This window comes from Vipera berus (assembly GCF_964194415.1).
Source record: "Vipera berus genome assembly, chromosome: 4".
Classification (NCBI taxonomy): domain Eukaryota; kingdom Metazoa; phylum Chordata; class Lepidosauria; order Squamata; family Viperidae; genus Vipera; species Vipera berus.
Genome location: NC_138206.1, coordinates 60,542,970 through 60,567,452, shown reverse-complemented (window position 1 = coordinate 60,567,452; position 24,483 = coordinate 60,542,970). Strand labels below are relative to the sequence as shown.

At 35.1% G+C, this 24,483-nt stretch overlaps 1 protein-coding gene across 4 annotated transcripts in view; it reads right to left on the bottom strand.

Moving 5' to 3' along the window:
- CASK (calcium/calmodulin dependent serine protein kinase) overlaps positions 1–24,483 on the bottom strand; it is a 166,268-nt gene that overhangs the window by 53,294 nt on the left and 88,491 nt on the right. For all 4 annotated transcript variants that reach the window (XM_081327004.1, XM_081327005.1, XM_081327006.1 and 1 more), the window contains exons 8-12: positions 21,400–21,522; positions 19,645–19,728; positions 16,514–16,613; positions 2,546–2,667; positions 1,020–1,097 (exon numbers count right to left, since the gene is read on the bottom strand). In XM_081327004.1, coding sequence (XP_081183130.1) covers positions 1,020–1,097; positions 2,546–2,667; positions 16,514–16,613; positions 19,645–19,728; positions 21,400–21,522 — 507 coding nt within the window. The remainder of the gene's footprint in view (positions 1–1,019; positions 1,098–2,545; positions 2,668–16,513; positions 16,614–19,644; positions 19,729–21,399; positions 21,523–24,483) is intronic.

The window sequence follows — 24,483 nt, the reverse complement described above, 5'->3', positions numbered from 1 at the left end:
CCAAGTTGAGGCAGTTGCAATTTCATTCAATGATGATTGCAAATGAGAGGTGAGTACAGGGCAGTGATACATGGTAAATAAAAAAAAATCTACAAGTAGGTAGCTGAGGCAAAAGGGAATAAAGTTTGGAAGGGCAAACTAGGTATAAGAGGAAAAAACTGAGGAAATGATAGGGAGAAGGGAAGTTTTTGTTCATTTGGGTAATCCACTGCCTCTTCACTTGTGAGACTACTGTTATTTTGCAAGAAGTGACAAGAAGTAAGGAAGCAATATAAGTAACAGAGGTGGGAATGATTTCTTTGGCTCTAAGCACCTACTTTGTTAAAAATTATTCCTCTGATTCAGTACTGATTCCTGGCAACTATCTAGATTAGTCATTGCAGTTTACTGGGCAAAGCTATTATCTCTCTCCTACTGTTGAAAGGGAATATTAACCAGTTGCCAAGCATCCAAATTTTGATCATATGATCACGGGGATGCTGCAAAACTTGTAAGTGTGAAAAACAGCCATGAGTCACTTTTTAAAGTAATGTAACGTTGAATGGTCACTAAATGAACTATTGTAAGTCAAGGACTATCTATAACAGGAGGCTATAGGTTCAGTGATGTCCAAGAAATAGATTAGAAATTTTTGCAAAGAATCTTGGTTCAAGGCAAAATCATCCAATAAACACCCAATAAACAATGCCTGGATGTTCTTTGCTCTGTCTCATTAGTCGGAACCATGACACTTGGAACATTAGACACAAGTATTTGTTTTATCTGTTCAATTTATTTCCTATCTTTTATCTGGGAGATACTCAGATAATTTAAAAAACAATGAAACATAAAAATGTTAAATCTGCTGAAACAGTGAAACTGTTAAATGATTTAATCTTCTGCTAAAAGAAAAAAAGAGGCTTACTGCAACTATTGAGGGGCTATGTAAACATACAAACAAACATATATACATGCATACATTTCATTTACAAATTTAAACTATTATTAAATTTATTAAATTATTACATTTCTAAAATTACCTCTTTGGCTCTCTGTACAGCATCACTTGGTGGATTCCTGATTTGTGGTGAAGATTTTGTATTAATTTTGTCATAGAGCTGTAACAAAAATCACAACATAATATGAATATATTAAAACAATTTTACCAGCTTATTTTATAAAAGATTTCTGAAAATTTCACTTAAAACATCAACAACTGCTATGCTGTAAGTCTAATTTTCTATAGATAACTGTAGAAAATATAACCATTTCATTTTTTCAGATATTTAGCAACTTCTTGCCTGCTCATGATGCTTCATATAAAGACACATCAGAAATAAGCAATGCTATTTAACTATATTTTCTTGCCAATAGCTATTTGTAATAATTTTAAGATATTTACTGTAGAGTAAATGCATTTCTTAATATTTCTATAGATTTCACTCTTGGAATATTTCCTTCAGCAAGATAACCAACTAAAATGAGGAAATTAAGGGAAGGTACTTGAGCTGCCACCAACTGCATTTTTGCTTGAGAGGAAAAGTTGCATCCTGATTTTTTTAGTTCTGAAACTGTTGAATTTGCAAGTGACAGTTTTTCATTCTATGGCCAGGGATTCATTCAATATACTGATCTTCTTTGGATATAGTTTAAAGAAATAAACTTACCAAGTCAGTAATGATGAGCCTAACCCTCACCTACAAAAGTTGGGCTAGGATGACACTTAAATGGGAGATGTACAGTGTACAGTGTACCTGTCAGCACTGTGGAGCTGCTGTGACTAGCTGCAACACATCACCTTCTGAATCACATAGAAACCAACGTATATGCAGTCACTGTGAAGGCCTGTGTACTGCAAAGTATTTTTAAGGTCTTTAAAACTTAACAGCAAGGGGACAATCTGAATATCCAGGGGAGGGAGGGAGGTATTGCCCAACGGACATGACCATGGGGTCCCTAAGGATTCCCTTGGCTGTGGAACCATCAACAAGCTTGCTGTCACTGGGCATGTAGTTTTCATTGGGAGCAGGTGGTCCATATATATGAAGGTCCTAATCCATTTAGGACTTTAAAGACGACTACTGGAATCTTGAATTGTAAAACATTCAACGTAACTTCTATAATAGTGATGTTACATAAGTGAGCAGAGGCATGCCTATAACCAGCTCTTGAGTTACTTTGATCTCTAGTTAATGCATACATTTAATTTAAAATGAATGTAGATTTATAGAAACATCTAAAATATTCTAAGTAATCTAATATGTGTTTATTTTTAAGATTTTACATTAATTTAAGCAGGACACTTCTGAAATTATTGTCAAAGTACATCTGCAGGCATCTGGTATTTATACTACTTTTGTGAAAAAATGTTTCCAAAGCTTGCTCCGTATTGGTTTCAGGGAATTATTGAAGAGATTATACTGAAAGGGAGCATTTTCTGTCTCATGTGCAGTACCAAAAATACTGCTAAGAACTGCCCTAAGTTAAATTAGATTGGTTTGATATCTTATTTGCTTTATTATAGCTAAAATTAAATAATCATTTTTAAAGAGAAAAAAATACTTACATCTAGTAATGTATGAAGATGCTGATCCTGAAAAACACTATGCAGAAAGTCTAAGTCTTTTTCACTGCAATCTGTAAGTGCATGAATTTCTTCTAGGCTGTCTAACACCTGTGAAACTGCTCCTATTATTAAGCACAGGGAGAAAGAAGAAAGAAAAATATTTAGGACAAATCATCATGTTGATCATATTTCACTGCATTCATTGAGTAAAATATAAATCTTTAATAATTTAATTTAATTTAATTTAATAATTTGATTTCTGTACCGCCCTTCTCCCGAAGGACTCAGGGCGGTGAACAGGGCAATACACAATAAAAATATTATACAAAAATTAAAAAGCCATTAAACATTATGCCCTTAAAATTAATACATATTACAATTAAAACTATTTATAAAAACCCAACCCCATCCCGTCAGACCAGGCCAGCTTGTTCGAAAAAGAAAGTTTTGAGATCGCGCCGGAAGGAGTGAAGGTCGGGGGCCGTCCGGAGCTCAACCGGTAAGCTGTTCCAAAGGTCTGGCGCGCCCACAGAGAATGCTCTCCCCCTGGGGGTCACCAATCGGCATTCTTTGATCGGCGGCACCCTGAGGAGGCCCTCTCTGTGGGAGCGCACTGGACGGAGGGAAGTTGACGCCGGCCGCAGGTGTTGCCGTAGGTAATCCGGACCCATGCCATGAAGGGCTTTGTAAGTCATCACTAACACCTTGAACCTCACCCGGAGAGCAACCGGTAGCCAATGCAGCTCGCGGAGCAAAGGTGTAACATGGGAGTATCGGGAAACTCCCAAGACAACTCGCGCGGCTGCATTCTGTACCAGCTGGAGTCTCCGGGTGGACCTCAAGGGCAGCCCCATGTAGAGAGCATTACAGTAGTCTAGACGAGAGGTCACGAGCGCATGAGTGACTGTGCGCAAGGCATCCCGGTCTAGATAGGGCCGCAACTGGCGCACCAGGCAAACCTGGGCAAAGGCCCCCCTAGTCACAGCTCCAATATGCTCTTCCAAAGAGAGCTGTGAATCTAGAAGGACCCCCAAGTTGCGGGCCCTATCTACGGGGGGTAATAGCTCACCCCCCATGGCCAATGTAATGTAATCTTCTTTTCAATGAGGGTAGTATTTAAAGAGCAATGTGTGAAATGAATTTAAATTTAGCTTTTAAACAAAAAAAATAATGTTCAAAATACAATGTTTAGTGCCTGCCAATTGTAGAATGGATGACCTTGAATATGTAGATGATTTTAAAGAAAGAATTCAACAACCATTATGAAAACATCAGCTTGGTTCAGGAGGGGCTGAGGAAGAAGCTCAGATTGCCCTACCTTGATTCTCTTTAATATAAGAGAATATATTTTTTGTCAGACTTTCAAGATTCTGTTATTATATCCCATAATAATAAAGCAGAGTTTGGTACTTTTGCAGTGTCTTTTTCCTGATTTCAAAGCTCTGACATATTTTGAATCTGATTGTATTTTTTTGAATAAAAATGCTATAAAAATGAGGCAGAAAATTAGCAGTATCATGTACATACACATTTAAACATGTTGCAAAGCAAAACAAAAGAATCCCCTTGAAAAATTTTCAGAAGAGAATTCTTAATTTATAAATCCTAGTTATAAAACCAGGAGCTAGAAATTAACTTAGAAAACTAATGTGACTCTGCAAGCAATTTCATGTTGCATGATTGTACAATAAACCTACTGATGCTGATTATGTCAATTTGGGAGTTCCAGATAGTAAAAACTGTGAAAACAGACCATAATTGAGGAAATTTCTCACTCTTATCTGAGAAATATTAATTTCAAAAACTTCAGAGAAAAGTTGAACTATACAATTTTTGAAGGAAAATAAAAACCCAGAAGGATAGATGAGTCAGAAAACAGAGACATAATTGAAAAAAAATATTTAAAGGTAATAAAGGGAATCTACACAAAACAATATGGCTATACCAGGAAGTTTCTAATGCGGTATGACTCAAAACAAAACTTTGCTATATTAGGAGCCAAAACATTATCAAAGACAATTTAGGACCAATGTATATAATTATTAGAGTAATATACAGATTATTTTAAAAATAAATCTGCTTTTTTAGTTATTATGATTATCAATGGTTTCAAGGTGATTGAGCTTCTCTTCTGAAATGGGTTTATAAAATAGGGATTCAACAAGTACTGGTAGTTAATTATTAATTCTTTATTGATTAGCCCTTGGGCCATATCAAAGAAATACTGGTAGTTGTTAAAAGGGGAAGGTAATTTTGCAGTAACTGTAATTATTGTAAGGAAAAAACTTGTTATATATTCAATATGGCTTAAATGAAATCAATTTTGATTATGATTAAATGTTTAATGTCTTGGTTAACAGAAAAATACGAATTCAAGTGATGTCAAGTGATGTAATATAACAGCAGGTTTTTCAATCCTATAAGGAGAAACATCTGTGAATTTCTCTGTGTGTTTTGCCTACCCTACAAGGAGACTTCAATAAGGATTATTGGAAATAATGGTAAAAGTGCGACCTGAAGCCCAGGATAAAGAAGATAATTAACAAACAACTTACTCTTTTAAATGAGTTTAAGTATCTAAGTGAAAATATTTTCATTTTTCCCCCCACACTCATAAACTGTATTTTTGAGACATTTGAGAGAATGCAAGACTGCTAAAATAATGGAAATGATGTCCTTATACTTAGAAAACAGGGAAAAGAAAATCCACAAAACTGGATGTAATATTATACTAAACCAAACAGGTTAAATGAGTTTTTATAAAACAAGTCAATTGCTAGAAATCAAAACAGATTGATAAGGAGTAAATAATATAAAATCAACCTTATTTCATCTTTTTTTGGTAAGCATCATTGTACTATAGGGATACTACTGACAGCATATCTTGATTTCATATCTTTTTCACAATATTTCCTAACATTTTTCCTTAGATGTATCAAATTAATTGGGGAGTTGTATTCAATTACAGTAATGTTTATTAATAGCTCTGAACAGAGGTTTCAAACAGAATATATTATGAATTGTATGTCAACATTGAAGAAAAATAGAACCATTCAGAGATCTCAAATGGAAGACATATTGCCCATTTAAATAGAGATGACTCATATACTTCTGATATAAAAATTGGCTGAGGAATAAATGTTGAAGACAGATCTTGCTAACATTCATGCCACTCATATAAAAGTTATTCATTCAAGACTATTACTAGATTTTTACAGACATCAGTAATATGCCTTTTCTGACTGTAACTATTTTATTTTATGGTCAGTATACTTGAGTATATATTTGAATGTGTCTCAGTTAAGATCCTTTTGTTCCATCAAAGATCAAAGTCAGATCAAGGATATTTTAGATAGATATTGCACAATATCTAGCATTATTGGTCAGTAATAAAAATTGAAGAATACTAATATTTTTAATGAAGCCTTTTAATTACATTTTGGCAAGAAAGCAAGTTAACTAATGGATGCATTAAATCATGAAATTATAAATACCAGAAAGTAATGCTCAATTGTTAATTTTTGCATATAAATACATATATACAGGTTTTTGGGTTGTGTGTCTGTTCTTTTATCTATTTATTTATATACTGTTATTATTTTTACAAATAACTCAATGCAGCAAACATACCCAATACGTCTTCCTCATCCTACTTTCCCCACAACATCAATCTAGTGAGGTAGGTTAGCTTAAGAGAGCATGATTGACCCAAAGTCACCCTGCTGGCTTTCATGGCTAAGGCGGGACTCGAAATTATGCTCTTTGCTTTCTAGCCTGGTGCCTTAACTTTTTTGTCATTTTTGCCATCTTTTACTTCATTATTTTGCCCAGAGTCTCTGGGCAAATGATATATAAATTTTATAAAAATGCATAAAATTGGGAGTTTCTATGAAAGTTACTCTGTAGTCAATGATATATAAGTAGCAATTAAACATTTATATAATACTAATAATTAGAATTCAATGACAATTCAAATTTCTTTTAACTAGATCCACTGAATAACTTCACAATACACAAAAAATGTCAAAGTAACATTTGACATTTATATTCTCTAAATCTCAAGATATGGATTATCAGAATATAAACTGGATATGCATATGGCTAGAAAAACAAGACTATTTTCCATAAAGATTTATACTTTTCTTTCTTGTGCCCTTAGAGATACACTAAGAGTATCTATCATGAACAGATGTTGCAACCTTATTTGAAAAAGAATTCTTCCCTCAAATTAAACTTTTAAAACAAATAATTTTTACTGTACAGGTAGTCCTCAATTTACAACAGTTCATTTAGTGACCAAAGTTACAACGGCATTGAAAAAAGTGACATATTACTGTTGCAACATCCACATGGTCATGTGATCAATATTCGGATGCTTGATAACTGGGATCATGTAATCAGGTTTTGTGATTTTCTGGCAAGCAAAATCAATGGGAAAGTCAGATCCACTTAACAACCATATTGCTAATTTAACAACTGCAATGATTCACTTAACAACTGTAGCAAGAAATGGGGCAAAACTCACTTAACAAATGTCTCGCTTAGCAACATAAATTTTGGTTGTAAGTTGAGGATTACCTGTATTCATCTTCTACCACGAGCATACTGAAATAAAAATATACTGTATCTTTGTTCTTTAATTGCTTAGACAGCATTAAAACTAGGCTACGTTAAGCAAGGGAAAATCATGATTTAAATATGCAAAGCCAAACATAATAGTTAAATGCATAGCTGTAAAGGAAAACAAAGGGTACCTACTTTCTGCAGCTAGAAGTCCTAGCAGGAAGGCAGCATTTGGACAAACAATAAATAGTATGAGGATTTCAAAATAATTGTAAAAGCTGCAACTAGGAGCATTTGCACAGCCACAGAACACACACAAAAAAACCAAAACCAAAATAAAAACCTACCACACGTTACTAAATTTAAAAAAAATACAGTATATGACAAGGATTTACATTATATTTTCATAGTGTTGCACATCCAATTTTTTAGTAATTATTAGTTCTGAAATTTAAGGAAGTACAAAATACTTACTGCTTGTTACATTATGTTTAAGTGAGGAAGCTCACTGATAAGTTATATAAACTGTTAAACACAAATGTATCAGATTTATATTTTTTTTTAATAAATATAGGTTGCAATTGTTAATAACTTTACTGAGGTCAATTTATTACAATCAAAAATAATATATGAATAAGGCTGTGAAATTAAGGTTGGATTAATCATAAATTTAATATTCTCAATTAACAATTAAAAATCAACACTGCTTTTATTAAATTTGAAATTAAATTTTATTTTCTAAAAAACAAGTAGTAATAACCCCAGTAAACCTATGAGGCAGTCCCTGAACCAGCGAAATCTGGGGGCTGGACAGGGGACAGATTTTATCTGCCCTCATTGTGGAAGGGACTGCCACTCTCAAATTGGCCTTTTTAGCCACACCAGATGCTGCTTTAGGACCTCTTTCCAGAGCACGATACCACAGTCTCTCGGGACTGAAGGATGCCAATGAGCCTTTGATAGCATTGTCATGGTTGGTAAATAGTAATTGCACTACTGTGAATACAGTGTATGTATTCAGGTACAATATTGGAATTACAATGTGATGCAACCAGCCAATTTTATTGTAAATATATATATATATATATATATATATATATATATATATATATATATATATATATATATGTGTGTGTGTGTGTGTGTGTGTGTGTGTGTGTGTGTGTATATATATATATATATATGTATATATGTATATGTGTATATATATATATATATATATATATATATATATATATATATATATATATAATTTATATATGGCAATTTCATATATTTATATATATATATAAATTATATATATATATATATATATATATATATATATATATATATATATATATATATATATATATATATATATATATATATATATATATATATATATATATATATATATATATATATATATATATATATATATATATATATATATAAATATATGAAATTGCCACCTTGAACTTCAGACCTATAGCTTATTTTTCACATTTTTACTATCAGTTAAAAGTTAACTTAATTATATTCTCACAAAATAAAATAATCTTCTTCTTTAATTTCAGAAGCAAAGTTCTATAAATATACATTTATGCAAAATAAACAGATAAAATGAAACCATAAATGTTGCTAAATAAATATTGAATCCATTAATATTTCCAGTAGCACTTATATCCTCTTCTAATTTCTTTAGAAAATGTTAAAATTTAAATGTCGACTGTTAACAGTTAAATTCACAAGCAAAAAGGAGCTATAGAGTACTTGTCTTTTCTTAAAATTATAACATTCATTTACAGAAATTCTTCAGGGATTGTATGGCTGCATATTTTTACACTATATATAAAAATAGTAGTTAACAATTCTAATCATGTAATTATTTTACATAAAAACTAAACATTTCATTCACTATAAAATAGGACTTTTCTTTAGCATTTGCCCCCCCAAAAGATATTTTCTTTTTACTCCATACTAGATAATCAGAAATTAGGAGATAAAAACATATTCTCACTCCATTCACAAATAAATAATCAAATGAATTATATTTTAACATTAGATTAGTAAGTAAAAGAATGATGTAATATTTATTTATTTATTTAATTAAATTTTTATACCGCCCTATTCCCGAAGGAGTCAGGGCGGTTTACAGGGCAACATAAAATACAATATAAAAATAGTATAAAATTAAAATAGATTAAATTAATTAAGCCCAACAATTAAAACAATATTAAAAGCTAAAACCCCTTCAGTCCAGGCCTGATAGATCAAAAAACCAGGTTTTCAGGTCCCGGCGAAATGAACGCAGATCGGGGGCGGTCTGAAGTTCCACCGGTAATTCATTCCAAAGGGCAGGCGCGCCCACTAAGAATGCCCTCCGCTTGGGGATCACCCGCCGGCACTCCTTAACTGACGGCACCCTGAGAAGGCCCTCCCTGTGGGAGCGCACAGGCTGATGGGAAGTTGATGCCGGCAGCAGGTGTTCCCTTAGATAATCCGAACCCAAGCCATTTAGAGCTTTATAGGTCATTACCAGCACCTTGAATCTCACCCGGAGGGTAACCGGAAGCCAATGCAGCTCGCGGAGTAGAGGTGTTACATGGGAGTATCGGGAAACCCCCATAACAACTCGTGCGGCTGCATTCTGCACCAGTTGAAGCCTCCGCGTGGTCCTCAAGGGCAGCCCCATGTAGAGAGCGTTGCAGTAGTCTAGCCGGGAGGTCACGAGCACATGGGTGACTGTGCGTAGGGCACCTCGGTCCAGATAGGACCGCAACTGGCGCACCAGACGAAGCTGGGCAAAAGTTCCCCTGGTCACGGCTCCTATATGGTCTTTGAAATTGAGCCGTGAATCCAAGAGGATGCCCAAGTTGCGAGCCCTATCGACGGGGGGGTAACACCTCACCCCCCCATCATTAGTGATGGAACAACCTGGTTAACCGGAGATGCCGGTATGCACAGCCACTCAGTCTTGGCAGGATTGAGATGAAGCCTGTTTCTCCCCATCCAAACCCGGACCGCCTGCAGGCAACGGGACATCACGTCAAGTGCATCACTGGGTTGGTTCGGGGTGGAAAGAAAAAGTTGGGTATCATCAGCGTACTGATGTTACCCCACCCCGAAACCATGAATCAGCTCGCCCAGCGGTTTCATGTAGATGTTGAACAGAAGGGGAGAGAGGACCGACCCCTGAGGGACTCCACAAACGAGAGATCTCGGGGCGGACCTCTGCCCACCTGTCAACACCGACTGCGAGCGGCCCAGGAGGTAGGCGGAGAACCACCGCAAAACAGTGCCTCCCACTCCCAACCCCGAGACGCCACAGTAGGATACCATGGTCGATGGTATCGAAAGCCGCTGAGAGATCTAAAAGGACTAGGACAGAGGAACATCCCTTGTCCCGAGCCCGCCAGAGATCATTCACCAGTGCGACCAATGCCGTCTCCGTGCTGTACCTGGGCCTGAAACCCGATTGGTACGGGTCAAGATAATCAGTTTCCTCCAGGAACAGAGGAAGCTGATGCGCTACCACACTCTCAACAACCTTTGCCAAAAAGCGGAGGTTGGAGACCGGACGGTAGTTATTTAAAACAGCCAGGTCCAGGGCAGGCTTCTTGAGGAGGGGTCTCACCACCGCCTCCTTCAAGGCGGCAGGGAAGATACCCTCCTTCAAAGAAGCAGATATTACTGCCTGGAACCAGCCTTGTGTCTCCTCCCGAGCCGCATAAACTAGCCAGGAGGGGCACGGGTCCAGTAAACAAGTGGTGGAGCTCAGCCTTCTCATGATCCTGTCCACGTCATCGGGGGAAACAAGATCGAACTCAGTCCAGATAACATGCTCAAGACCGCTTGATTCCTCCATGCCTGACTCTGCCCAGTCAGAGTCCAAACCAGTCCAGATCTGAGCGATTTTGTCCACCAGATGATGACTAAACTCCTCAGCCCGTCCCTGTAAGGGATCCTCCCTCACCTCCCGATTAAGGAGAGAGCGAGTCACCCTAAACAGGGCGGCTGGGCGATTATCTGCGGACGCGATGAGGGCAGCGAAGTAATTAGACTTCGCCGTCCTCATCGCAGCGAGATAAGACCTTGTAAAGGCTCTTAGTCGCAATTGGTCAGATTCAGACCAGGTGGATCTCCAACCGCTCTCTAGACCCCGTCTCTGACGCTTCATCTCCCGGAGCTCCACAAAAAACCATGGGGCCCAACGGGATCTGTGCTGGGTCTAGGGTCGCAAGGGTACAACACGGTCGAGTGCCTCGGTGGCTGCCCTTTCCCAGGCATCCACCAAGGCATCGACCGGGCTGTGAGTGAGGGAGCTAGGTAAGGACCCAAGCACCATCTGGAACCGTTCTGGGTCCATTAGGCGCCTGGGACGGAACCACCTGGTCGGTTCCACAGTAATAGACCAATTCTAAGCACAATTATTCTGGAACTATCAGATCTGGGTTAGGGTGATTTCTAGATGGCAATAAAGAGACAAACTTCTGCCGGATCTTATAGCTATGGTGTAATCAGAAATCTCACTGTATTTAACAGCCTTAATTCTAGCCTATAAATTATATAGTCAAGATGGGCAACACAACACTTGTAGAAACCTGTAAAGCCACCTACTTTAGCACATTAAGCCCAATCTCTTCTGCCCAGTCAGATTTGAAAAGAAAAATTATTTTCACAGCAGAAGGGGGAAAACACCCTAGAAAGCAAAGTGGAATAGTTTTCAACAGTGATTGCGTTGAGATGTAATGAGATTGCAGACTTGGATTATATTCTTTAATGCCTAATACTGCGTTTCCAACTTTGATTCTAAAGGAACATTTATAAGGAAAGAACATTAACTTTTTATTGTCCACTGACCCAGGCTTTTCATTCTGCCTTGCACTGATGTGGAAAAAGAACAGGAGATTGAAACAGTTAATCTCACAACTGGTTGGCATCTCTATGAATATGGTATCTCAGAGACAGTGTGAATTTTCAACTGGATAGTGGATTATTAAAATGATACAAGAGTTCAGATGTCCTAAAAAAAATAAATCTAAAAGCCTTAGTGATTGAAAGTCAGGAAAGTCAGGTAGGGTAAGTTTTTGTGTGCTGATAAGGTGAAAAGTTTCTTTATTCTCCCCTCTGACAAAAATATGAACTTGATTTTTAAGCAAGATACAGATGTGCATATATAGTATCACTTAATGACACTTAGAAATTATTCCTCTACTGTATTTTACTGAATATGTAATTTTCTTACTATGGCACAGTGCTGCAAAAATTTATGAGATTGAGCAGGCAGAGGACAGAGTGGTGGAACAGAATCGAGAAAAGCAAACTATTAATGGTTAAGCAGCAAACCATGAGTAACTAAAGTTATGGTGTGGAAATAATCAATTACTGTTAATATAAAACTGCTCTGAAGGCTTTTTTTCTTAAATATCCCTAAAACTGGATATACTATGTGGATTCCTCTTATGTATGAAGATCTTATGTATTCTGAGTTGAACATGCATCAAGAGAAGTATGTGGAAAAAGAGATAATATGTAAACCAGAATCAGGATGTTTAAAATGATGTTTCTATTGACTTTTCCATTAGTTTTCAATTTTGTTTGGCTACCAAGAGCAAGATGGTTAAAATATAATTCTGAAAATGTACCAAATTCTATAAGCTTAGAAATACAAAAAGAATAAAAATATCATATATACACATAATTACTAATAATCATAATTACTAATAGTACTTATATAGCTTTTTTGAATCTTCAAAGCATTTTAGCCCAGCTTGTAACATAACTAGATATTGCCCTCTTAACTGCTGGAAGTATGGAGGTTGTGTTTAGGAGGCTTACTGAAAGTTTTCTAGTGGGTTCATGATAGAATGGGATTTTTATTAAGATTTCCAAGTCAATCATTCTTAGCTACAAGTCAGAATTCTAACACTGCATTCTACAAGTCAGAATTCTAAAAAAAATGCGTTAAACAAAAAATCTAAAGCAAAATCTAGGAGTTCACACGTCCCTCTAGCGCAAGTTATTTTAAAACAAGAAAGCAAAATAATGCCGGTAAATAAATAAATAAATAAAATGCACGGATGAGCAAGTAGAAAACTACTAAATCTTATTTACATTGGAAAGACCAATCATCTGAAAATTTATAATAAGTGCATGTATTAAATCTGAAAGAATATGAAAATACTTATTATGTGCCACTTTGATTGGATATATTAATTCTATACTGCAATACATACACATAATTTTGATAAAATTTAGTGGCACTTATCCTCTACAAAAATGAGTATAGCAAAAGCATCAATAGCTATCAAATAGGAAAAAAAATTGGTGTTATTTCCTTTTAATAATAATATAATGCTTTTCCAAAAGATCCCATTTAGCAAACTTAGTTAGGGCATGTTAATGAATTATATCCCTATATTCCAAATACTAATAGTATTTGAAGCAATTTAAATATTTCATTTTTTTGCTAGTGTTAATTTTTATTGTAGCTTATACTTAGGGATTTTCATTTTGTTTTTGATATTTCTGATATATATGAATCCAAAGTCTACTCATATAAACTATTTTATCAAGCTGATGATTCTTTTTATCCCAAAGAAAGTTAAGACAATATACTGTTTCCAAAAGGAAAAGTCGACATAAGGAAGCTACATAGGTGACCCTCACTTAACCACTTGTTCAGTGACTATTCACTTACAATGGGGCTGAATGGCTGGTACTTACAACTGGTCCTCATACTTATGGCAGCCAGAACATCTCCATGGTCACATGAACATGATCTGGATGATCATGATCTGTGCCTGGCTCACAATCACAAAATTACAGAATCCCAGAAGATTTGCAACCTTTTTTGTTGGCTTCCTACAAGCAAAGTAATGGGGAAATTGGTAGGTGGTGGCAAATGGCAACCGTGTAATGTCCTTGCTTAACAATAGCAACTGGAAGTGCTGGAATTTCTGTCTCTAAGCAATGCAGTCACAATGTCAGGTCCCTATAGATCTCTTTTGGGATGCTGCCATTCTGAGGGGAGGGGGTCCCTTTGGAGCTCATCTGTACTGTGCTTAGCTTTGCTTTGTTTACTCAGTTCCTCTTCACTTGATATCTTTCTGGGGAATGTAATGGGGGGGAGGGAATTGCCCAAGGCCATCTGCTCTGCGGGAGAGATGCCTGGGAAACATCTTCTTATCACTGTCTCCGTCCAGAGTTTTCACATTTTAACACCTCTGGACTGGCTCCTATGGACTGGGAAGTTGGGAGGGATTTTAAACTTGGTGTGTAACCTAGCGAATTCACATGTGCTGTTCAGATCCTTCCTGCCTTCTCTTGCTTTCACTAACTCTCAATAAAAGTTCCTGTTGAAATGATACCAGTTTCATTAGTTCTGCTTTCTTGAGAGATTCAGCTGAGGCATGGCCTTACACTCATGATGTCATGCTTTAAGACTGCATCACTTAGTGATGGTCTTAGTTATCTTCGTTAAATGAGGACTAACTATATTGGGAAATATCCGCACTACCTAATTTTCCTGCTTTGTCAACTAAAGTTGTCAACCATCTCTGAAGCCTATACTGGAGCCTTTACACACAATGTATTCACACAAACACTTGCATATATACACATGTATACACATGTATGCAATACAATAGTCAGAAAACTATGTATTCATTTATTAAATGTGTGTGCCACCGATCTCACCAATAAAGCCAAGACAAAAAATAAATATTAACACATTTATGAGTATTGACAAAAATTGCATGGAGGAATGAAATCCTATTTGCAAAATAATTTATGTCATCTCTCTCTGTGTGTTTGTATATACACACATATACTTAAATCATTCTCTCATACAAAGTACTGTCTTCACATAAATACATACAAATGTATATAAATGCACAAAGAAAAAGACTGGAACAGCTCGGCTCAGCTAGCATAGTCACATTAGTAAATCGTACTAGTTTCACAACCGTTATTATTTCCAACTACAGGTAATCCTTGACTTATGACCACAGTTGAGCTTAGAATCTCTGTTGCTGAATGAAGCAGTTGTTAAATGAGATGTAATATGACTAATTCACTCAACAACCACCATCCTGCTGTTGTCAAACAACCATGTGGGTTGTTAAGCGGAGTGAGGGAGTGATTCAACAGGTTGGAGAGGCCCTGGATTCACGGGTAGATATAAACCAGCTGTGGGTCAGGAGGCCTCGGTTGGTTCCAACCCAGGTAGCCACCTGGGGAGATTGGTTGCAGGGGCTATACATGCAAAGCTACTGTGTTCTTGCAGGCATTGGCCTGCTGCCAATCCAGCCAATCAGCCATTCAGGGGAGCCTGAGCAGGCTTCAGGGGGTACTAAAAGGCATTACACTGTTGTGGCTTTAAATGTGGGTCAATTGCTGTGTACCCAAAATGTAGCAAAATGACTGCAGGGCAGGCTGTTGGACCTTTAGACCTGACCATAAGTACCTTTTGTGAGTCTGTTGTAAGTCAAGGACTACCTGCCCTTTCCTTATCTCTCTAACAGGGTGAAAGATCACAGGAAACAAAAAAAATAAGAATTTGCTTCAGTTGGGCTATAAGGGATAAAAAATGCAAAAGGGTAAAATAATACAGTTCATATTCCCCAAGTCCTCAAAAGTCTGCCTTCTATGTCTTCCTACAAGATTTGCACTGCGACTTTTACAGAAGAAAACTTTTCTGCTATTTCAAATATTCTCCAAACAACAATGCAAGGATGGTTACAATTAAAGCTACAGAAGAAAAAAAGAACAGTCAGAAATTACTTTCATTTTTCTTTTTGCAATAGTACAAAGACTATTAAAAGAGCAAAAGAACTGTCTTTATTTCTTGTGTGTTACAACAATTGACCAAATTATCTTGTTTGGTAGTGGATTTGTCAATATTAATAATATAATGCAACTTTTAATAAGCAGAAACTCAAGAAGCATATTTGTATTTGTGTATATAAATCTTTACTGCGCTTACATAGTTAATCGGATCTGTCTTCAAATTTTCAAAGATGTTAATATGTTTGGGGCTTTGCACAACTCTAGACTGGCTTCAGAACTGGTTTGGACGTTTAAAATAATGATACATCAGTAAAAAAATTGATCAAATTAGAACTATAGCATTCTAACAGCACTATTTAAACAAATAATTGAAAGCATGAATTAAACTGAACTCAAATAATGTAGATGTCAAAATATAGTCAGTCCCTAGTTTATGTGTTATCTCAGTAATTTCTGCATTAAGTTTTTGTATAAATTGGACCACCATTTGCATAGTGTCCTATCTACCATTTTTTGCATAGTCTATAGGAAAAATTCTGTAAAGCCAAATTTATCTTAATGAGGTCTTACCTGGTTTTGGAAGCATCTGTAAAACTACGTAACAGCTTAATATACTTTTAATAAAAGTACCTGAGGAGGTAGGGTCTTCTGAGAAATCTGGCAGTTCTTCAGGGGGGTCACCATAGAAGGAATTGAATTTGTGGCTTGATACTGCTGCTAGTACTGCACCCTAGATAAATAAAACTTGTTACTAATTGCACATCAAAGTTATTTCATCAAATTTTATGAATCACTTTAGATTAATATTCACCGTTGGAATTAATCAGAAGAATCTTAAGTGTTTGCATAATAAAACTGGTTATTTCCAAATGGTGTGGAAATTTTCAACTGGACATACAGTTCAGAAAATATTTTAGAACTGTACAAGATAGCTATGGTCATCTGTAAAGAGACTTAGTGCCATACATACGTCCAGGATAGAAGAAAAGCTTGTTTTCTTTGATCTTTTATAAAAGTATTATGCATTACCACACGTACTGTACACAAATTGTTCACTGGAAGGCATATCTGCTTTGTCCTTGAAACTGATAAAGAGTTTTTTTCACTCTTAATAGTGAAAATTTTGAATACTCCTGTTTTTTGCTGGACATACGGTATCTTTTAATTGAGAATGAAACATTCAAAATTGTTTTTTCTTGTCTGGTTAGTAACATCATTTTTCTGAAGGCAGAAGATGGAAAACAGAATTCACTGTCCTGGACTTAATTCTTCTTAATAAACATAACAAATTACAAGATATATAAAGTTGAAAGGAGCTTTTAGGGCATCAGTTCTAACCCCATGCTCACTGCATAAAGCCTGATTGTCTAGTCTCTGCCTGAATAGATCTATTGAAAGTGAGTCTATCATCTCTCTGGGCAGTTTTTTTCTAGGAAGTTTTTCTAACAGCCACTGGAATCTCTCTCTCTCCAATTTAAAGAAATTATTTTATATTTTGCATTCCGGAATGATTAATAACAGGTCCTGACCTTTTGTGTCACATCCTCTCCAGTATATGGACACTATTCACAGGATTGCTCCTAGCTTGTTAATCATCTTGCAGCTTTTTTTTCTGAACCTGTTTACATTTTTCTGAATCATTCTTAAAAATATCATGCCCAGAACTAGTTACAATATATTATTTGTAATGTGATCAAAGTAAAATTATGGGACTATTACTTCCTATAATTTGGAAATTTTATTTATGTCGATGCAGTCTAAAATTTCATCTGCCCTGGTTACCCTACAGATTCATATTCAGGCTGCAGTTAACTATTATTCTAAAATCTTTTTTGCAAGTACTGTTACCAAGTATGAATACATCCTATTCATTTGTTAATTCCATTATTTTTAGCCCATTTCTCTAACCCAATTGTTTGTTTTGAATTATATTCCTATTTTCAACGTTCTATTAAGATTCTATTACAATATTTGCAGATGACAATGTGTCAACTACTAATCTGATAACCAATTTTCTTTTTTTATCCAAGTCAGTTACAAAAATATTGAAAGGTAGAAACTAAATAATAAATATGAAGCTGCAATCATGGTTCCAATAAGACAGTTCAGCCTTCAAACTCAAATATCTACCTGCTGATCTATGCTGAGAACTAAAAAAAGAAATCTCTAATTCAAAAACATAAGCAAAGAATGTGACATATAATAATGAAGTAGGACAAAAAATGTTCTCCAAATTTCTGTTAATATACTAAAAAAAATAACCAAGAAGCTAGTTCAATTGAGATATGCAAAACAATTCTTGAAATGAAAGGAACAAGTATTAGTTTTCTATGACCTTTAGAATGTTTCCGCAAACAGGCAAAAGTTCAGGTAAAGAATGGTATTATTTTTTAAAATATGCCCACCCATCACCTACTATTTTATGCAACTCAAAACAATAAATTTTGTCTGACAACTGTATATAAATAAGAAAGCATAATTAAGCTTGTTTTATATTATTGTAATAATTTAAACTAGCTTAAAAATTATTTTTGACACAAATAAACAAGTGTGTCTTGATTACAAAAACATAGGATGTAAAAAGAAACCTTATTAGTCTAAAGAGATCTATTAATGCAGTTGTGTTTGTTTGACCATGACCAGTCTGCTTTAGTTGCCTGAATTAAAGAAGATACTGCTCTGCAGTGATATCTGAATTCTAACCACTGACATTATCCTCTTAACTGAAGGAAGCCTAGCTCAAACAATATTGTCTCTATGTAAAAGTGATAATTGGGAAATAATCCTTTGGTTTATCTCTGCCCAAATATATAGTGCAGCAACTGAACACATGTGCTTGAGAGGATTTTTGATACTGTTTCTATGGTTAGTACCAAAAAAGGAAAGTATCTTTTATAACATTTACGAGGAAAAAGTATTGTATGTATGAAGGTTAGCTGTGTTATGTGAAAATTCTAGAAAAACTAATGCTTATCTCAGTGTAACATGCTTTGGATTTATAGTTTTAAGCCCCAGCTGGTTCAGATATTGCTATCAAAGCTGCTTCTACATGTTATTTATATATTTTATGTGTAGAAGGGTGGCTTCTGAGGAAAAGTAAAAAACATTCATAATCACTAATAATGTAAACAAAGGAAGAGAGCAACTCCATCAAGCCTTCTTTAATGTAGAATATTCTACGCTCTAATCATTATATAAATGACCCCAAATTGGATATTTATAGAGAACAAAGAATACTTTCAAAGGGGAATAGTTCTCTTATCAAAGACGGAATCTCCAAGGAGAATCAGATATGCAACAGTATAGTCTTATATTAAAGGAGAGATGTATATGTAAAAAAATTCATGACTTCGGAGACCACAAAACAACTTACTGAAATGTATACATCAGTCACAAATATCTCTGCCAATTTTTGATTTCAAAAAATATATTGCATTTTTCAATTAAATAATGGGATTATGCAATGAATGTTGATATTTGATTTGGAAGAGGTATTGCGGAACACATGGGAACATAAATGTACCATCTCAGACTCATTAAATCAGCTGGGTCCATTTCCAGGAGTGCACGATTTTATTGTGATCATGGAAACAGATGTAGCTGCTTTGATAAACAGCAGACAAATGCTGTGTTCATATTCTTGTACATCCCAAAGTATCTATTCCAAATTGAATCCTAACACAGCCAGTCAATTTCTATGGTGTATTATTGCTACAAACCTGTACCATAAGTTTAACATAGGTGTGCTATTGTTCTTTTACCTTCAATTTTCTTCTTGCATTGAATTTTCTCAGTTGTTCCACAGTTTCTGGAAGATGAATCTTATATGCATAGCGATCACGCTCCTATAGACAGTAATGTAATTTTATTATATTCAGTAGTATTTCACAAACATGAGACTAAAGCACTTTTTATATAAAATTCCAAATAAAATGAAAAATCAGTCTACACTGTTTATAAATTATCTAACTACTTTTGGTTTCAGAGCACATAAAAAGCTATTTGCAAACAGGATAGTATGAGATAGAGTACTTGTCCTTCTGATTAGATATTGCTCTGCTTAGTGAATAGGGCTTGAGAATACATATTTATGGGTATCAAAGATTAACAGCAGCCAACTATCATCTTATGGTTACAAATTTTCCTGGTGGGATTATCAGCACAGGTTTCCCTAGCTTTACACTAGGATTATGTTCTCCTAAAACATTTTATAAAGTGAATTCATACAAACAATTTGTTAAATTGGTAGGAAAAAGAAAGGTGTAGGATACAGTGTCAAGGGTACAGTCTTTTCTATAGCTGGATTTCTAATGCATATGGTTATCATGGCATACAAGATGTGGAATGCACCATGGCACTATGAATTTTATTAATGTTATATTCTCTCTAGTATATTTGCCAAAGGCCAGAGATTTTTCACCAGCTTTGTTGCAACATAATTATGTCCAACTTTGTTTCAGTGTTAAATTCCTTCCCTTTTCACTTTGAACAACAGGATAGTACAAGATGTTGGCGGCTGTTTTGATCCCATAGTAACAGTAGTAGTTACTGCAGGTACACAAGAAAGTATGAGACAAGATACACAACTAAAATGACTGCAGAAAATGATGGGAAATGTATGAGAAGTTTTGGTGCAAAAATGTTCAAGTAGTTTTGGTGGAAAGAATCTTAATCTATTTCCAGACCTTTGGTGCAAATTGACTATGTCGGCCCAAATTTATATACTGTACATATATAAATATGTATGTATATATTCATATGCATTTATAAAGAGAATTATTGGGTGTAATAGGGCAATTGAATAATAGAGAATTTGTTTAAAGGAAATTTATGTCAACTTGTAATTTTTATTTTTTTAAATTTTTTAAAAAGAATACCACTAAATCTAACAGCTAAATAGAACAAGCTCCTAGAAATAATTCTTAAAGATGTTCTGGAATAACTCTCATCAAGGAAATGTAGGACTATTTACTACTGTTTAGATATTTATACCAGCAATTATCCTAGTTTTTGCAAAGAACGCTTTACTCTGTATATTATTATTTTTTAAAAGAAATAAACAAGAGTAAAGAACTCAATGTATGTTTAAATAAACAAGAGGGTTTAGGGTAAAATTATCAATAGGGCTATTCATATACAATCTTCCGAATAGTTACAGTCCTCTTTGGGACACTTTTGTAGGCTTTTGCCACAAATATATTTAATATCAATAATAAATGTCGCCTTTTTGGCATACTCCATTTGGCCACTTAGTAGAGTTGGGGGGGGGGGCTAAAAAGGTACTTTTTAACTCAAATTTTAACACATTAAATATTTTAGTTTTAATGTCATTTTAAAATTTTAAGTGAATTTAGAATTGTATTTACGTTCTGTTACCCAGAACAATGGATACTTATAGAATAAGCACAAATAAATTATTATATAAATTATCAATGGACTTATAAGAATGTAATTTATGTTAGTAAATAAATATGTGAAAGGACTTTTGTATCTTTTAAGATTTTTGTTCTTCATACCTTCAGCCAAGGATGATTAAGTGCCTCATAAACAGTTATTCTTTCAGCTGGGTCAAGCATAAGCATACGCCGAACTAGATCTTTGGCACTTTCAGATATATGGCTCCACTGTCTGGGATTCATCTAAGTAAGAAAACAAATAATTTAAAACTAGGCACTATGGTGTAAATTTTTCACACTGTTTCTGAAGTTTTTATTGCAGGGAAATTATTTTCAAAATGTTTAATAAACAAAGAAAAACTATACCAGGTATTTCACGTTTGTACTTTTTCTAGCAACAATCTGTTGAAGTTAAAACCCCAGAAGTTAAATAAGCTGTCATTTAAAATAATTTACTTGTAGATCGAATAAGACACATATTTTAAACAGAACAAGAAATCACTCCAATGCCTCATTAGAATATTAAGCAAGATGTAATAAAATAGTGTCATTACTTGATATACCAGGTTTGTGAGCACAATAATTTCCTGATTTCCACCAAAGAAATACAATCTGCACTTTCACTATTACTGAATTAGGATCATTTACTAAGATAATATATTTTGGGTGAAATTAATCTAACACAAAAGATTAGCAAGTAAATTAATTGACAAAATTCACTGGTTTTGCAAAAATGGTATACAATTTCTTTTAAGAAAGTGAAACAGGTTTTGAAGTATTTCTAGCAGGACTACCTGATTCTGTAATAGCTTTGTTCCCTATGCCATCCGTCTGGTAAACTCACAAGATTTGTTTTTCTCTCCATGCACATGTATTCATAATCCAAACGAGACAGTGTTGTTCCTCTGTGTCATATAATATATGTGGGTATATGCATAATTCTGTATTTATTTATGTCATATTTAGTGTATATTGGAGGTGGCGAGAGCTGTATGCCGATTAGTGTACATTCAGAGTGACAATAAAATTATTAGTCTATTCTATTCTATGCATACATATATAGATGATGTAGAACCTATTGAAATCAGATACAGAAGATTTGAGTCAACAAGGCTCAATTGAGACAATGGAATGACAAATGCTAAAGATCTAATTCAAATGTGGTGGCCTTACAATTATATTTGGCCAAGTAGATGACTTGCTACTGTTGGAGAGAAAGACTATAGAAAGATCTTGATCCTAAATGGAATGAAATATACATATCTGTTGAAGTAATTGACTCTGGGAATTATGAGAACTAAATGTTTTTGGAGGTCACTGTTGGAAGAAAGATATCTAACAATCTCAATCTGAGAATAAGTACTAGATGATTTATGTAAGTTTCATAAAGAAAATAGTAAATTTGAAACTAGGTTTAATGTTGAACCAAAGCAAAATGAACATGGAGATGAAAAGTCAGAATTTTTGACTTATTTGATATTGTTTGGGGATTTAAAGTGTGGGCACAGGAGTAGTCACCTTCTCTCATTCCTATCTTCTCAAATCTCTCTCCAAAGGGCTGAAGTTGCTGCTGCAAATTGTGACTCTGGAATATAACAACAAGAACCCCATTTGCACCTTTGATTTTTTTAAAAAATTGCACTGGTTAAATGTAGCAGAATAATTTTGGGGGTGCTGGGAGTTGTATATTAGCTGTGAGACACATGTGATCATTGCTATCCTATCCTATACCTAAAAATATCGGTATAAATTGAAAAAAATGTTTTTCATTGCCAAGTACAATCTGGAAAGTTTATTAAAAGCTTCAAAATGTGCATATAGGAATACCTTTCATTGGGTAAAATTTGCATGTAGGGAATGGAATGAATATACTTATATTTTAAAGAGTGAAGTAAATATGCCAGGTATATAACTGAAATCAAAACTAAGCTATTACTAAGCAGTATAAAAGGTCAGAGAGTAGAACTTTCATTCGCAATTATTTTTGTGGCAGTAACTTTAAACAACGAACCACAATATGGAGCTGGGCAACGAGGGCCGTTATCCATACAACTGTATAAGGGATAAGTAGCAAAGAAGTTCAGATTTCCTTTAAAATTCAAGTAAACTACCAAAAATATCACCCAATTGCATACCTTAACCAATAGAGATCTCTGGAGCATTTTGCTTTTATTTATGTAGTGCTTTTACTTATATTGACTACCAAGAAGCAAACCCTCTACTGCCAATTACTAATGCTTCCCAAAGCAATGCCACTTTTAAAGTTAGAATCTATACACATTTTTAATACATGAGTATGTTAAGATTTTAATACCCAAGTATGTTAAATTTAACACCTATACCAGGTTGTAGTATGGTCAACTTTGAAAGGCTAAGTAAGATTGGGGTCTAACTAATACTCAGAAGGGAGACCACTACAATATTCCAGAGGTGTAGGCTAGATAGGAACCTGAAACGAAAACATTCTAGAAGAAAATAATGGCAAACCAAGTGTCAAGGTTCCGATGAATGAAACCAATAAATCAGAACCCTGAGGCAGGAAAGTTCCTCAAAGAACGCGTTTATTGGATGCATAGCATCAGCATGGTCAAAAGTGAAACCAAATCTAAACTTTCACTCCTAGAATCAAAGTAATACAATGTAATAATTTCCATCCCTCTACTAATGCTATCCAATAGAATGACTCAGCGGGGTTTCTGACTAAGTGATCCTCCTCTTCCACTACGGTGTGGGAATGACCTTGGTTCCCACAAGATTTTCCCATGTTTAAGCTACAAGAAATACCTTTTCCCCCTCCCTTTCTTGTGGCAACCTAGAATGGCAAAAATGGCTGCAACCAGGTTCGTTGTACAGTTGACAGTCAGACCCCCCCCCACTAAGGAGAAAGCAATTCCTGTGAAAGAAACAGAAATAATAGGTAAGAATCCTCCTTGTGCTTCTGGGGATGTTTCTCATAAAATCTCTGTATTAACCTTCCAGCCTTTACACCCCCACTTTTCACCCATGTTGCTTCCAATAAGGGATACCCCTTCCACTGCACCAAGTATTGCAGCTTCCCCTTTTATAATCTAGAATCAAGAATGTGTTTTATTTCATAGAGTCCCATCTTCTACCACAATGAAACCCAGTGCTTTTTTTGGAATCGTCCTCAATGTTGACTCTGTAACTGGCTTTAATAAACTGCAATGGAAGACAAGGTGAACT